This window comes from Schistocerca nitens, chromosome 3, assembly GCF_023898315.1.
Source record: "Schistocerca nitens isolate TAMUIC-IGC-003100 chromosome 3, iqSchNite1.1, whole genome shotgun sequence".
In the NCBI taxonomy this organism is placed as follows: Eukaryota; Metazoa; Arthropoda; class Insecta; order Orthoptera; family Acrididae; genus Schistocerca; species Schistocerca nitens.
The window spans coordinates 920,148,629-920,166,184 of NC_064616.1; the positions used below are offsets into that span (position 1 = coordinate 920,148,629).

Genomic DNA, 17,556 nt, shown 5'->3' on the forward strand with positions numbered 1-17,556 from the left:
GCCATATGCTGTGGAGCCCTATGATCAACAATATACGGTGAACGGTGTGCTCTGAAACACTTGTGCTTGCACCAGCATCGCGCTCTGTCGTCAGATATCCCACAAATTGCCGTCTATCCTGCTTAACAGATCGGGCAAGCCTCTGACCTCCACGTTCTGTGAAGAGGAGTGGAGTCCAACACCTCTTCGCCCATCATCTTTCCACCACTTTTCATAGATGCTCACCAAAGGAGCATTCGAAAAGCCGACCAGCTTCGCCATTTCCGATGTGCTCGTTCCAAGGCGCCAAACCGCAACAATCTGCCCTTCGTCAAAGTTTCTTATGGCTCAGTATTTCCCAATTTGAGGCTCGTATCATCACTAGAACGAGTCCCCATTCGTCTCTGCCCCGCTTATATACCTTTCTTACCGCATCATGTGCCCGAAACGCCGCCAGGAGACATTTGTCATGCAGTGGTCAAATGTTTGCCTCTTCATTGCATGTATGTGCATCATGAAGTTTTCTCTGAGTTTCTTGTTTACATCTGAGGTCGATAAAAGGACCAAGATATATGTTTTCACACACTGTTGTGTTGTCAAAACGATCTCGCATGCAGCTGCAGTTACTGTCTCAGTCGATTTGAGGTTCTCGTCTATTCCAATGCACATAGTACCTCCATTTGTCATTGGCCGATGCTTTCGATATACACCAAGATCTACCACAAAAATATCTCTCCTGTCGATTTCGGTTTTTAACCAGTTTTATTTTCTTAGTACCGCGTGAGCGTCACTGATTGTTTGGGACAGATTCGATCTCTGGGACTACGTTGTGAATGCTTCGAATGTTAATAACCAACATTTTAATGTTCCCAACTGTGTGAAGTACTTCTTAGGTTATTATCCTAATCATTTTGGAACTCTTGCAGTTATCATTATCCACACTGGGTGGACAGCCCTCTCATCTAAGGAAACCTTTTGTGGTTCCCACACACACAGTCAGCTACTTGAATAGTAGACTGCAATGTCTTGTACACCTCGAGCTATTTTGTATGACCCTATAGTTGAAGATAACTTCTTAAAATGAGCAATAGTCTTTAAAAAATTAGGATTAATATTGATTATCAGTTAATATGTAATGAACACACAAAAGTACTAGCAAAGACCAAATCACCACCCATTGTAGCACCCTCAACGTTTTCAGTAGTCAGTGCCTTGCAGTATGCATTGCCTCTCCATACAACGTATCATTAGCTACGGAATCGTTTTTATGGATCAAACGCACGAAACATCAGTACAGTTTTCTAATAACTGAAAGGGGCTGTATGCATTATAGCAAAAATAAATAAAAGTGCTCATTGCGAGGTTGTGTTTAGAGACTGAGGATTCTACTTCCACCACTTGCATTGAATGTATTTACCGATCTATTATGCACAGTAAAGAATATAACTTGTTGTAGTGAGAGCTTTATCTATTGTCACAAAATAAGTTACAAAATTAATATACATTTACCAAGAGCAAAATAAATTAAACTGGAAAGAAAAAAAAATCATTTTTTACTGTGGAATAAAATTGTATAACAAAGTGTCAAGGGTATTTAGGATGTAATTAAAACCAAACTATTTAAAAATACGATGTACTACACCGTCAAAGATTATTTAAACAAGACAGAGCAGGCTTCATTAAAAAAAGGGCACCTGTTAGTAGTAAAGCACCTTTGCCATCCGACAACACTCTTGCTCAGCACAAAGCATCTTACCTGGAAATCATATGCTCAAGTAATTTTCCCGGTTTCAGCATATCATTAATTCCTGGGGTGCTGATTCAGTTTTTACAGACAGGTAAATCGGAGTGCACAAAACATGTAATAAAAATCAGCAGTATTCCAGTGGTTCTTACGTCAGCTGTAATGTGTATAGAGCGTGTACTGCATGAAATATGTGCAGTTTGTGCTGTGATTGGTGATTCAACAGGATCCAAGTCTAATATTAATCTTAAGCAATCTGTTTACATTTTAGTAAATTAGACCTATAAGTAATTAATTGTCAGTATGTATCAATTTGATCTTTAAAATTTGTAGTTGATGTGTCAAATAACACTGCAAAAATTATATGTTGTACAATCAACCAACCAGCTTACCCAGCGTTCAGAAGACTAGCAGTAGGAAATAAACTGTCTGACATAATGAAGGAACGCGGAGTAACGTTCTGCTGTCAAGTAGCAGCGATAGCATAGGTGTGAAGAAGTTATCGAAGAATAATATGGTAACAAGAACTGAGTTATAAGCTTCTTCAAACAATGGCTTCTGCTTTACATGGAAATGTCATTGTAATCACCATTGTGAGAGTAACACTATTTTGGAGTAAACTCAGACATCAGACAAGTATCGTTCAAAGATGTGAAAGTTTTGTGCTCGAAACTTGTGAAGATGAAAATATATTAATTTAAATTTATTGTGCCAAAATATTCGAAGATAAGAAGTCAAACTATTGGACTTATTTGTTGAGCATATCATTATACAATCAATACACAATGTAGTAGGATTATCACCCGGCTACTGTAGACGAGGTATGAAGAAAGCGGGGATACAAACACAAAAACATAAATATTCTTGGATTTTCCTGTGAACAGCGTTTGAAGATAGCGCTACAGAAACAGAAAGTCATAGGGACATTACAGCATTGCCCCATACGGAACAAGCGTCTTTCTACCAATGGTATCTGTGATCTTCTCTACATTTGTGTACAGTTCATGGTTTCGACTATTTCTGAATCCACCATTTTCTTTGATTGGCTCCATGATTTTCCTCGAGTTCTTTCTATATCTTTTTTCATTTCTCGTTAAGATTAACTGATGCTGATTTCTTCTTGTAGACACTTTTGGTTAGCTGATACGCTGTTTCATGGTGAAAAACAGTCACTTTGTAGCGAGCTCCTTTCAAACATCGCGCAACTGCGCTAACAGGGGGCCATATGAATTTCCCCTCACCGATTTCATTCATACTGGCAGGATGTGTAGGATACGACCAGTACTTCGACATATGTAAACAGAAAGACCCAAACTTCAATCAATTTAGAAAATTTTAGGGATGCTTATATATTTTGTATGGTCATCAGTGTTCAAGAAGTCCTCAGTGGAGCAAGTAAGCACTTGATTTCATAAGCGCGAGGTCTGTGGATCGACTCTCACAGCTAGTAGTTTTTGTGGCGACGTAAATTCAAGCACCGGCACGCCAGTCGGGGACGAGAGAGCAGAGAGGGTTGTGACAAGACGTCAGCCAATTGCACACTGACCTACCCTTCTCCAGGATTACAACGCGACAGCAGCGGCCTCTGTGTGAAGAGAACATAAGCTCCGCGCTCGACTGGTAGCAGCCAGTCCAAGAGAAGCTTCAAGGCTAGCGACCTGAATAGAAGTGTCAACTGTAATACTTCACTTGTATTAGGAATTGTATATACTGAAGAAGCTTGTTTATTTCGTAGGTCGCACCTTGCTTGCTACACATTTATGTAATTCTCAAAGTTAAATATTGTCATTTACTTTTCGTAATAAAACTCATTAATACGATTTCTTTGAATTGTTTGTCTAGCGATCCGAGATAGTAGGTTTCCCAGACACCCCACATTTGACGACTAGGCAGGATTCAACCTTTTTTTCCAATCCCACGTAATTCTAGCAACAGATTTATTATGACTGTGCAAATCGTCAACATTTAATGATCCCTTTTTATTTCCATAATCTTCATCCTGAAATGCGGAGAAAAATTTTTTCGTGAGCAGATTGTAAATAAAAAAAGAATGCACTACAACCTTCAGTCAAATCAGTACTGTCATTTTTTTCTATAATTGTCTCCATATCTGTGACAATTATAATGTTTAGCCTATGCATCACTGCACGAATCAAGATGATACTGATCGCAGAAACATGGAAAACAGTAATTATTGTGACATACAACACATGTAATGTACGCCGAATTTTTGCATGTACATGGTTTTTCAATGTGTCTACTGCGAAACAAACATGGTGGAAATTCATAAACAGTTCTCGGTCGTCACACACTTTTGCGGCTTACCACGCGTATCGAAGCATATCACCGAATACTGGTGTGTGTATGTGTGTGTGTGTGTGTGTGTGTGTGTGTGTGTGTGTGTGAATTCATAAGAGACCAAATTGCTTAGGTCATCGGTCCCTTGACTTAAACACTACTTAAACTAACTTATGCTAAGAACAACAAACACACACACACGCCCGAGAGAGGACTCGATCCTCTGGCGGGAGGGGCCGCGCAATCCGTGACATGGCGCCTTAAACCACGCAGCCACTCCGCGCGGCCTGAAAACTGGTGCAGACAACTGATGGCCTATGATTGACTGAAATACCTCTTCTCTAGAATTAAAATTAAAAGGAAGGTCAGAGTTGGCCGTAATATTGATGTTTTATTGATAGCAAAATCGATTTTCGATCACATGGTGATCATCTTCAGTGCTGTACAAATTAAACTCAGACACTGGTAACTATATCAGTTATTGTGATCGCTTCTCAGTTTTGGTTACTGATAACTTGATACCAGTGTCTGAGTTTAATTTGTACAGCACTAACGATGATCACCATGTGATCGAAAATCGATTCTGCTATCAATAAAAGATCAATATTACGGCCAACGCTGACCTTCCTTTTAATTTAACATATATGGTCGTTGTGCACAAAGCACTCCATGGAGTCGCCAATCTTCTCTAGAAGCTATCTCTCTATTCTGTTTGATGATCTATGCGCAATTTTGTAGCCATTTTGTAAGGTTCTTCATCTGCCTGTACCAGTAAAAGTCGGAATGCTGCACCAGCGGAATACACTTTGAAAGAATTACCTTAATACTACACGTTGGCAGACCCTTTCCATGCTGAAAAGTTTCGTCGTGCAGACTCGGATTCGTTTGTCCTGCCGAATCGACAAGCAACAGAAATAATTCTTCCCGTTCGTATTCTTCCAGACGTCGTTTAGAAAATATTCTTGTACAATACCGTTGTGAGTTTGCTGGACTTTGAAGATCTTATCGTAACGTTTTTGTATTTGTACGCGTATTCATCAATTGGTTTTTTCACACTTGGTCCAAATGAGGCAGTTTTCTTGAAAATAATAAATGATTCGTTAAATATTGATAATTTGCAGAGGCATAACAAATCTGTTATCAGAATTACGTGGGAACGAAAAAGAAAAGTGCCAGCAGTGAGTTTCGATCCAGAGACCTCGCGTATATGAAACTAATCGCTTACTCGCTGGGCTGCGAACTTCTCTAACTCTAGCGAGTATACGAAGTACATAAACATGCCTAAAATTTTCAAAAAAATTTTTTTCGTAAACGATTGAGAGTTGCGTCTTACTGTTTACATATTTGAATACTTAGTGATGCTTTACATAACCTGTCAATATGAATGGAACCGTTTAGGCCCCGTGTAAGCGTAAGTCACTTGCTGACTTACAGTCACGAATCGTTTCTGTCTGCAAGAACGACGCATCTTTGCAAAAAGAGGGAACTGGAGACATCTCTCACTCCAAGGGCAAAGATTTGACTGGAGCCGGCCAGTCAGAAAGCTAGGACATCGTTCGGTTAGTTCCATTGTGCTTTTGAAATAAAAAGAGGCTCTCGTCTCGTTAGCAGTGGTCGTCCCGCTGGAGAAGCAGTATTCAGACATTTGCCTTGTGCATCTGATATGGAAGCAATTGACAGCAACCTTCAGTGCAATAGCGAAATCGCAGCAACTTTCCAGTTGGATTCCTATGATTGGGAACGGTGGTAACATTGAAATTAGGTCATGTCCTATTCACTTTATCTTTCGCATATGGACTTGCCGTGCAGAATAATGGGTGTTTGTTCTCACATTCAGTTGCATCGGAACATGTGGTAATTGGAATCCGCATCTGTAAATTCAACTGAGTTACAAGTTGTTTCTCTCACTTGCTAGTATGTTACTAAACAATTTGTAAAGGTTCTTCTTTCCTTTTTTTGCGTGATATGATGTTCGGAGGGATGCTACGTATTCTGACTCGATGTTTGTTTTTCATTATCACAATGGTTAATTTTTACATCTCATCCGCTTGTGTATTATACTGGATTTCTCATATAGGTATTTGAATTGCCTGATTTCATTATCTTACAACGTTTCATTAATTTACCAACGCTACCACGTGTATTTTGCCTCCGTGTTTGAAGTATGTGAAACATGTTCCGTAGACTGTGTTGCATTTTGCTCAGGGACTACACTGTACATGGGCGTCACACTTGCATTTATTTTTCGTAAGAACTTTCAGCAATCTAGGTAAATTGACGGCGATATAGTTCTTCGAGAGAACCAACGACGCAGACGACGTCATCTTCAATTATTCCTTTCACCACACGTGCTCTATATTTTCAGTTTATTAGGTACTGTATGTAAGAGACAATAAAAACATTTGCCCTTGCACAAATCGGAACTATAAGCCGCGATTTATTCTATTTGAGGGTCTGTAGTTTGAGGTTTGTTGTTCATGTTCAGGTTCAATTTTTATTTGTCTTACTTATACTGTATTTATCGAGGCATGCGGCGTACATCGAAAAGACAGATTACGTGCGACAGGAGGGGTGGTGATCGCTGCTGTCGACAAAGGCATATTGTCTGTCAAGGTTGTAACTAAGTCTGATTATGAAGTCATCTGGACATGAGTAGCACGCCCAGATGAACTCAATTTAACTATCAGATGTTTTTACCGGTCACCAGATTCCACCGTAACAGTTATAGGATCATTCGAAGGAAGTATAAGCTTAATACGGCATAAATGCCCTGATCATGCCTTATTAGATGGAGGCGACTATAATCTACCGAATATTCTATACAGAGTACGCGAAAGAACTTGCCCCCCTTCTAACAGCCGTGTACCGCAAGTCTCTAGAGCAACGGAAGGTTCCAAATGATTGGAAAAGAGCACAGGTAGTCCCAGTTTTCAAGAAGGGTCGTCGAGCAGATGCGCAAAACTATAGGCCTATATCTCTGACATCGATCTGTTGTAGAATTTTAGAACATGTTTTTTGCTCGCGTATCATGTCATTTCTGGAAACCCAGAATCTACTCTGTAGGAATCAACATGGATTCCGGAAACAGTGATCGTGTGAGACCCAACTCGCTTTATTTGTTCATGACACCCAGAAAATATTTGATACAGGCTCCCAGGTAGATGCCATTTTCCTTGACTTCCAGAAGGCGTTCGATACAGTTCCGCATTGTCGCCTGATAAACAAAGTAAGAGCCTACGGAATATCAGACCAGCTGTGTGGCTGGATTGAAGAGTTTTTAGCAAACAGAACACAGCATGTTGTTCCCAATGGAAAGACGTCTACAGACGTTAAAGTAACCTCTGGCGTACCAAAGGGGAGTGTTATGGGACCATTGCTTTTCATAATATATATAAATGACCTAGTAGATAGTGTCGGAAGTTCCATGCGGCTTTTCGCGGATGATGCTGTAGTATACAGAGTAGTTGCAGCATTAAAAAATTGCAGCGAAATGCAGGAAGATCTGCAGCGGATAGGCACTTGGTGCAGGGAGTTGCCACTGGCCCTTAACATAGACAAATGTAATGTATTGTGAATACATAGAAAGAAGGATCCTTTTTGTATGATTATATGATAGCGGAACAAACACTGGTAGCAGTTACTTCTGTAAAATATCTGGGAGTATGCGTACTGAATGATTTGAAGTGAAATTAATTGTTGGTAAGGCGGGTACCAGGTTGAGATTCATTGCCCTTAGAAAATGTAGTCCATCAACAAAGGAGGTGGCTTACAAAACACTCGTTCGGCTTTAACTTGAGTATTGTTCATCAATGTGGGATCCGTACCAGGTCGGGTTGACAGAGGAGATAGAGAAGATCCAAAGAAGAGCGGCGCGTTTCGTCAAAGGGTTATTTGGTAAGCGTAATAGCGTTACGGAGATGTTTAGCAAACTCAAGTGGCAGACTCTTCAAGAGAGGCGCTCTGCATCGCGGTGTAGCTTGCTGTCCAGGTTTCGAGAGGGTGCGTTTCTGGATGAGGTATCGAATATATTGCTTCCCCCTACTTATACCTCCAGAGGAGATCACGAATGTAAAATTAGAGAGATTCGAGCGCGCACGAAGGCTTTCCGGCAGTCGTTCTTCCCGCGAACCATACGCGAGCGGAACAGGAAAGGGAAGTAATGACAGTAACACGTAAAGTGCCCTCCGCCACACACCGTTGGGTGGCTTGCGGAGTATAAATGTAGATGTAGATGTAGAATATAGACTGAGATGTCTGTGGATGCACTGTATGTGGTACGCATACATAGTCTTGTGAGGTACTTTTGGAAACGTTTTCCGAAAATTGTGCTTAACGACTAGTTAGACAACACACATGCAATGGAAATATTTTAGACGCTGTAGCTAAAACAGGCCTGACCTTATAGTCTGAGTCAGTATACAGACAGAGATTGGTGTTCATGATGTCGTTGGAGCGACGATGGTTACTTAAGTTAATAAATCCATCACGAAGGATTTATGCCAGAAAAAGCAGACGAGCAGTTGTTTGCATCCGACATAGACAACGAATGAACATTATTTAATTCCAGTAAGACGGACGTAGATGAGTCATGGGCAAAGTTTGAACTGATTATACATCGCGCTCTGGAGACGTATGTGCCAAGTATGTGGTTGCACTGTTAGTTCAAAAAAGAATACGCAAATGTCGACAGCCAAAACTTAGGAGAAATTCGTGCGGCCATAAGAAGATCAGTTCTCGAAGCATACAACGGCTTTCACCGACATTAATCAGCGAAAAATCTTTCCGAGAAACCTAGAAAATTTTAGTCATACGTAAAACCACTAAGCAGATCAAAGGCTTCTGTCTGGTCTCTAGTCGTCTAGTCTGAGGTGGCATCGTGCAATGGCCAAACGACGATATATTTGTATGTTTCTTCTGCGCGAACGCTTTCGTAAACACGAAATTTAAAACTTCGACTTTTCTTTCGCTATCTCCTACCACCACACTATACTGGTCAACGAGTGTCTGAATAGAAGCCTTTGACCCTCTTAGTGATTTTACATAAGACCAGTTGTCGGAAAAAACCGGCCATCGTAGAAAAACTGCTCGCTCCCGAAACCAGCCTAGCATGCCTAGATTAGCAACTATTTAATACGATTAGGGAAAGTCCGACCCATCATCGCCAGCATGTCGAAGAGAGCCCTTCCGGCAGCCACTGGAAATGGCCCTGCAGTCCGCAATAGCGAACAGGACGAGAAAACGGGCACTGTTAGGAAATTTCTTAAGGCGTGTGGAAGTACCATTTGGAAACGAAATTTGAATTATACACTCCTGGAAATGGAAAAAAGAACACATTGACACCGGTGTGTCAGACCCACCATACTTGCTCCGGACACTGCGAGAGGGCTGTACAAGCAATGATCACACGCACGGCACAGCGGACACACCAGGAACCGCGGTGTTGGCCGTCGAATGGCGCTAGCTGCGCAGCATTTGTGCACCGCCGCCGTCAGTGTCAGCCAGTTTGCCGTGGCATACGGAGCTCCATCGCAGTCTTTAACACTGGTAGCATGCCGCGACAGCGTGGACGTGAACCGTATGTGCAGTTGACGGACTTTGAGCGAGGGCGTATAGTGGGCATGCGGGAGGCCGGGTGGACGTACCGCCGAATTGCTCAACACGTGGGGCGTGGGGTCTCCACAGTACATCGATGTTGTCGCCAGTGGTCGGCGGAAGGTGCACGTGCCCGTCGACCTGGGACCGGACCGCAGCGACGCACGGATGCACGCCAAGACCGTAGGATCCTACGCAGTGCCGTAGGGGACCGCACCGCCACTTCCCAGCAAATTAGGGACACTGTTGCTCCTGGGGTATCGGCGAGGACCATTAGCAACCGTCTCCATGAAGCTGGGCTACGGTCCCGCACACCGTTAGGCCGTCTTCCGCTCACGCCCCAACATCGTGCAGCCCGCCTCCAGTGGTGTCGCGACAGGCGTGAATGGAGGGACGAATGGAGACGTGTCGTCTTCAGCGATGAGAGTCGCTTCTGCCTTGGTGCCAATGATGGTCATATGCGTGTTTGGCGCCGTGCAGGTGAGCGCCACAATCAGGACTGCATACGACCGAGGCACACAGGGCCAACACCCGGCATCATGGTGTGGGGAGCGATCTCCTACACTGGCCGTACACCACTGGTGATGGTCGAGGGGACACTGAATAGTGCACGGTACATCCAAACCGTCATCGAACCCATCGTTCTACCACTCCTAGACCGTCAAGGGAACTTGCTGTTCCAACAGGACAATGCACGTCCGCATGTATCCCGTGCCACCCAACGTGCTCTAGAAGGTGTAAGTCAACTACCCTGGCCAGCAAGATCTCCGGATCTGTCCCCCATTGAGCATGTTTGGGACTGGATGAAGCGTCGTCTCACGCGGTCTGCACGTCCAGCACGAACGCTGGTCCAACTGAGGCGCCAGGTGGAAATGGCATGGCAAGCCGTTCCACAGGACTACATCCAGCATCTCTACGATCGTCTCCATGGGAGAATAGCAGCCTGCATTGCTGCGAAAGGTGGGTATACACTGTACTAGTGCCGACATTGTGCATGCTCTGTTGCCTGTGTCTATGTGCCTGTGGTTCTGTCAGTGCGATCATGTGATGTATCTGACCCCAGGAATGTGTCAATAAAGTTTCCCCTTCCTGGGACAATGAATTCACGGTGTTCTTATTTCAATTTCCAGGAGTGTATTAATACAGTCAACTGCTCACGGGCGTTGATATATATCAACGGGGACAGGTGAAAATGTGTTCCCCAACCGGGACTCGAATCCGGGATCTCCTACTTACATGGCAGATGCTCTACCCATCTGAGCCACCGAGGGCACAGAGGATAGTGCGACTGCAGGGACTATATCGCGTACGCCTCCCGCGAGACTCACATTCTCACCTTCTATATCCACACACTACGTCCGTAGTGTCCCACCCCAACACACTCATTACTCGTGAAAGACATTGTTTCCAAGTCCCGTAAGATTTCGGGGAATATGTGTGCATCCGCACAGAAGAAGAAGGTCATGGCCGGTATTGCCAGAACTATATATTTATATGGATATAGTGCCTGTTCTTTCAGACATGGGGTGGGACACTACGGACGTAGTGTGTGGATATACAAGGTGAGAATGTGAGCCTCGCGGGAGGCGTGCGAGAGATAGTCCTTGCAGTCGCACTATCCTCTGTGTCCTCGGTGGCTCAGATGGATCGCCGGCACAGTAACTCAGCGTGTTCGGTCAGAGGATTAGCTGCCCTCTGTAATAAAAAAAAAATTGAGTTAATGGATCAACGACGAGCTGAAACGGGTGTTTTGCGACGTCCGCACCCAGCAGATAAAACGAACGAAAACGAACAAAATGAGACTAAAAAAATGGATAGAGCGACTGCAATCTAAGCAGGAGATCTTGGGTTCGAGTCTCAGTCGGGGCACACATTTTCCCCTGTCCCCGTTGATATATATCAAAGCCCATGAGCAGCTGACAGTATTAATATACGCTACTGGCCATTAAAATTGCTACACCAAGAAGAAATGCAGATGATAAACGGGTATTCATTGGACAAATATATTATACTAGTAATGACATGTGATTACATTTTCACGCAATTTGGGTGCATAGATCCTGAGAAATCAGTACCCAGAACACCCACCTCTAGCCTTAATAACGGTCTTGATACGTCTGGGCATTGCGTCAAACAGAGCTTGGATCAACACGATACCACAGTTCATCAAGAGTAGTGACTGGCGTATTGTGACGAGCCAGTTGCTCGGCCACCATTGACCAGACGTTTTCAATTGGTGAGAGATCTGGAGAATGTGCTGGCCAGGGCAGCAGTCGAACATTTTCTGTATCGAGAAAGACCCGTACAGGACCAGCAACGTGCGGTCGTGCATTATCCTGCTGAAATGTAGGGTTTCGCAGGGATCGAATGAAGGGTAGAGCCACAGGTCGTAACACATCTCAGATGTAACGTCGACTGTTCAAAGTGTCGTCAATGCGAACAAGAGGTGACCGAGACGTGTAACCAGTGGCACCCATGCCATCACGCCAGGTGATACGCCAGTATGGCGATGACGAATACACGCTTCCAATGTGTGTCCACCGCGATGTCGCCAAACACGGATGCGACCATCACGATGCTGTAAACAGAACCTGGATTCATCCGAAAAAATGACGTTTTCCCATTCGTGCACCCAGGTTCGTCGTTGAGTACACCATCGCAGGCGCTCCTGTCTGTGATGCAGCGTCAAGAGTAACCGCAGCCACAGTCTCCGAGCTGATAGTCCATGCTGCTGCAAACGTCGTCGAACTGTTCGTGCAGATGGTTGTTGTCTTGATGACGTCCCCATCTGTTGACTCAGGGATCGAGACGTGGCTGCACTATCCGTTACAGCCATGAGGATAAGATGCCTGTCATCTCGACTGCTAGTGATACGAGGCCGTTGGGATCCAGCACGGCGTTCCGTATTACCCTCCTGAACCCACCGATTCCATATTCTGCTAACAGTCATTGGATCTCGACAAACGCAAGCAGCAATGTCGCGATTCGATAAACCGCAATCACGATAGGCTACAATCCGACCTTTATCAAAGTCGGAAACGTTGATGGTACGTATTTCTCCTTACACGAGGCATCACAACAACGTTTGACCAGGCAACGCCGGTCAACTGCTGTTTGTGAATTAGAAATCGGTTGGAAACTTTCCTCATGTCAGCACGTTGTAGGTGTCGCCACTGGCGCCAACCTTGTTTGAATGCTCTGAAAAGCTAATCATTTGCATGTCACAGCATCTTCTTCCTGTCGGTTAAATTTCGCGTCTGTAGCACGTCATCTTCGTGGTGTAGCAATTTTAATGGCCAGTAGTGTAATTCTAATTTCATTCTAGACGGCTGCAGGTGATCAATGGTGTCTGTTCTTTCGGACAGACACCATATCCATCTAAATATATTTGGAAACGGTCCGTGTCTCATCAGTACGCGGAATGAACAAAGCGACGATCGTTTTCACACGTTCCAGTGCGATATGATACTTCTCGGTCTTCTCGTCTTCTCCGTATAGCGATGATATCCCAGATGCGTCGACATTCGTCTGTTAAGCCGTCGGCACACTGACCGTGCTGTCGAACGTTAGCGTTGAGCGTGCCAAGTTCAACGTGCTGCTGTACGCTCAGGAACGATGCGACTTGTGCATGCGGTACGTGGGCCCCAACGTGGTATACGCGATCGCATCGCACTCCAGCGGCAGTTTGTAGTTCGTAAATCACACTGTTTACTCAACGGGCGAGCGTGAAATTCCCACGTTAGCTCTATTAAAGCCCACATTTCCTCCATCGTCCACGAAAAGGAAAGTATCATGTCCAATCAATAAGGACACAGGCTTATAAAAGTTCCATTACAAACAGTCCGTTACTAATTTGGAATACTTCTCCGCGTAAGATAAACATTATTTCATCATTCCCACATTTTAGTAAAATCCCAAGGTCAGTCTTACTTGATCTCTGTTCGTACCCAGTAGTAGAATCTTTGCAACATGTGAATTACGAAGCGTAAAAGAAAAAGGAACAAAATATGTTTATACAAGTAGCACAAGCTGTCCTTTAGATTAAGCCAATCGAACAACGTCACCCCTCAAAAAAAGGTGAACTTGTATTTACATAACATAAAATATTATAGTATATACTTACATTAAACTAACAATAAAGTATCAGAACCTAATAAAACAGCGAATGTTAGGAAAAAAAAATTGGCTCTGTCAAGACGCGAACCACCGCCCCAACAAAATGACTCGAACTAGAAGAGTGACGCTACTTATTACGCCAAATCAACAGCTCCCATTCCGTTTCTAATTATAGTATCTTACCACTTGCTGAAAACTTCAATCGTAGATATGATACTAACTGAAATTTAGTTATAACAAATTGTACCATGAACAATGCGTTTTGTGTGGCTCTTCAGGTGTGTCGCTGCCTTCAAATAGCCTACTGTCATAATACGCAACTTACAATAATTCTTTTGCCACGAATATGATGTTTCTCATTATTTTATTGGAACGAATCACACAATTATCAAAGGGTTTTCCAGTGATTCTCAATTTGCTGGTGCTCAGAAACGGCATATATACATATGGGCTTGAAATGAATGACAATAGACCGAGCGAGGTGGCGCAGTGGTTAGACACTGGACTCGCATTCGGGAGGACGACGGTTCAATCCCGCGTCCGACCATCCTGACTTAGATTTTCCGTGATTTCCCTAAATCGCTCCAGGCAAATGCCGGGATGGTTCCTTTCAAAGGGCACGGCCGGCTTCCTTCCCCGTCCTTCCATAATCCGATGGGAACGATGACCTCGCTGTCTGGTCTCCTTCCCCAAACCAACCAAATGAATGACAATATGGCGCCTTACAACTCTGTAATGAAGGGAGACGGCGTGCTTGTGACGCAGGTGGCGTTGTAACATCTCATTGGTCAAGGCTCAGACGCACGCTCAGAGTATCTGACACGCCAGATATTGTTCTGCACGTTCGGAAAGACTCCCAAGCGTGCTATTCCACGCTATGACGTCAGAAACTCGGCACGTTCAACGTTCGGATGCACGGTCCGTGTGCCGACGGCTTTATCCATCCACGTTAGCCCATTTCCCGTTACTAACGAGCAATGCGAAGGACTCGATTGAGAGTGTACGGAGCGCGGAACGAAATTGGCAGAGAACACGGATCACGTTACCGGCGGTGAAGAGGGGGAACAATCGAAACGCGGTCCGGAAGGAAGTGCGCGTGCGCGCGGCGTGGCGTGGCACGGTACGGCAGCGGCGGCGGCGGCGGGCAGTCGGCGGCATGCGCGCTCTGCTGCTGCTGCTGCTGCTGGGGTGGCCGCCGGCCAGGGCCGCCCGCTCGCGGGAGGCGCCGCGCGTCGTGGTGGCGGGGCAGGGCGCGCTGCTGGGCCGCGAGCTGCTGCTGGCGCGCGGGCAGCGCGTCGCGCAGTTCCTGGCCGTGCCGTTCGCCCAGCCGCCCACGGGCGCCCTCCGCTTCGCGCCGCCGCGCACGCGGCCGCTGCCCGCCTGGGACGGAGACCGCGACGCCACGGCGTTCGCGCCCGCCTGCCCGCAGTCCCGCGAGGAGCTGGAGCGCCAGGAGCTCGTCTTCAAGCTGCACCTCGCGGAGATGCTCGACGAAATCACTTTCGACGAGGACTGCCTCTACCTCAACGTGTACGTGCCGGACGGTAAGTCCGTAGAACTCGGCTTCGTCCCAACTCGAACTCGTCCTTCTATGTTGTTGTTGTTGTGGTCTTCAGTCCTGAGACTAGTTTGATGCAGCTCTCCGTGCTACTCTATTCTGTGCAAGCTTCTTCATCTCCCAGTACTTACTGCAACCTACATCCTTCTGAATGTGCTTAGTGTATTCAACTCTTGCTTGGTCTCCCTCCACGATTTTTACCCTCCACGATGCCCTCCAATGCTCAATTTGTGATCCCTTGATGCCTCAGAACATGCTCTACCAACCGGTGCCTTCTTCTTGTCAAGTTGTGCCACAAACTCCTCTTCTCCCCGATTCTCTTCAATACCTCCTCATTAGTTACGTGATCTACCCATCTAATCTTCAGCATTCTTCTGTAGCACCACATTTCGAAAGCTTCTATTCTCCTCTTGTCCAAACTATTTATCGTCCATGTTTCACTTCTATACATTGCTACACTCCATACAAATACTTTTAGAAACGACTTCCTGACACTTAAATCTATACTCGATGTTAACAAATTTCTCTTCTTCAGAAACGCTTTCCTTGCCATTGCAAGTCTACATTTTATATCCTCTCTACTTCGACCATCATCAGTTATTTTGCTCCCCTAATAATAAAACTCCTTTACTACTTTAAGTGTCTCATTTCCTAATCTAATTCCCTCAGCATCACCCGACTTAATTCGAATGCATTCCATTATCCGTCCTTCTATACGTGTCTGGAAACTTGCGCTGTTCCGCGCTACATTCTCGAGAACATTATCCGTCGTGTGTAACAGGCGACTCTGGTGGGATTGGAATGGAAAATTGTATACTGAAAGTAATAGATGAATTTGGTCATCGGAAAAACTGACGACGGCCAAACTAGGGAGGATATAAAATGCAGTCCGGCAATAGCGAGAAAAGCGCCTCTGAAAAAGAGAATTTCTCGACATCCAATATAATTTCAGATTTTGGAGGTCTTTTCTAAATGTACCTGTATTTGTATGAAATCTAGATCTAAACGGGAGCGAAACGTGGACGATACACAGTTCAGGCGAGAAGAGTAAAGAAGAATCGGTAGAAAAATGTTCAGATGTGTGTGATATCTTATGGGACTTAACTGCTAAGGTCATCAGTCCCTAAGCTTACACACTACTTAACCTAAATTATCCTAAGAACAAACACACACACCCGTGCCCGAGGGAGGACTCGAACCTCCACCGGGACCAGTCGCACAGTCCATGGCTGAAGCGCCTAAGACCGCTCGGCAAATCCCGCGTGGCGAATCGGTAGAGAAACGCTCCTTTCGGAGCATAAACAGACGAATATGCTCCTGTTTATTAAAAGATACTGAATGAAAATTAAGATACCAGCTGCCTCATTCTACTTTCCCCTGCACCTTTAAATATTTTCACAAAAATTTTGGCACGCGAACGTACTCGCACTCTGTTTAACAAGCTGCTCGTCTGTCACTGCTGCAAGCTCACCTAACTGTAACTCGCTGACGCCCACTAGTCCATCGCTGCAAGTTGCTCATACCCATTCACACTCACTCATTCAGTCAACTCTCTTTGTGTCTCTCTGACTGCCACTGTTTCACAGCCACTGTCTTCTTGGTTCTGTGCTACTTCATCAATAGAAGTCATGATAGAGCCTCGGAAAATTTCTGGTTTTATACCATGCGTTTCGAAACACATTAGGTTGCTCACGCTGTCGCATGCGTACTAAATAATAGTGATCATGGGTTGGGTTGTGTTGGCAGAAGAGCCAACACAGTGTTACTAGTGGAGGCCGAAATGCACGCGTTTTAGCTCACACAGGCTGGCGTGAGGAGGGAAGGACTATACTGACGTGAGGTCTGGAACATGACAAGGAATTAGAATTCAGAAAGCGGACGTAATTAGTTTGATACTTAACTTTAATCCATTAATGATAAACGTCGCTCTCGACGGTACGCGATTCACAATATTATCTGTTCAGAATTCATTCTAATTACTGAATATGGCGCCTTGCTAGGTCGTAGCAAATGACGTAGCTGAAGGCTATGCTAAACTGTCGTCTCTGCAAATGAGAGCGTATGTAGTTAGTGAACCATCGCTAGCAAAGTCGGCTGCACAACTGGGGCGAGTGCTGGGGAGTCTCTCTAGACTAGACCTGCCGTGTGGCGGCGCTCGGTCTGCAATCACTGATAGGGCGACACGCGGGTCCGACGTATACTAACGGACCGCGGCCAATTTAAAGGCTACCACCTAGCAAGTGTGGTGTCTGGCGGTGACACCATAGGT

General features: G+C 45.0%; 1 protein-coding gene across 1 annotated transcript in view; it reads left to right on the forward strand.

Moving 5' to 3' along the window:
- Positions 1-14,885: 14,885 nt before the first annotated feature.
- LOC126249485 (cocaine esterase) overlaps positions 14,886-17,556 on the forward strand; it is a 128,640-nt gene continuing 125,969 nt past the window's right edge. The window contains exon 1 of the mRNA XM_049951138.1: positions 14,886-15,273. Coding sequence (XP_049807095.1) covers positions 14,886-15,273 — 388 coding nt within the window. The remainder of the gene's footprint in view (positions 15,274-17,556) is intronic.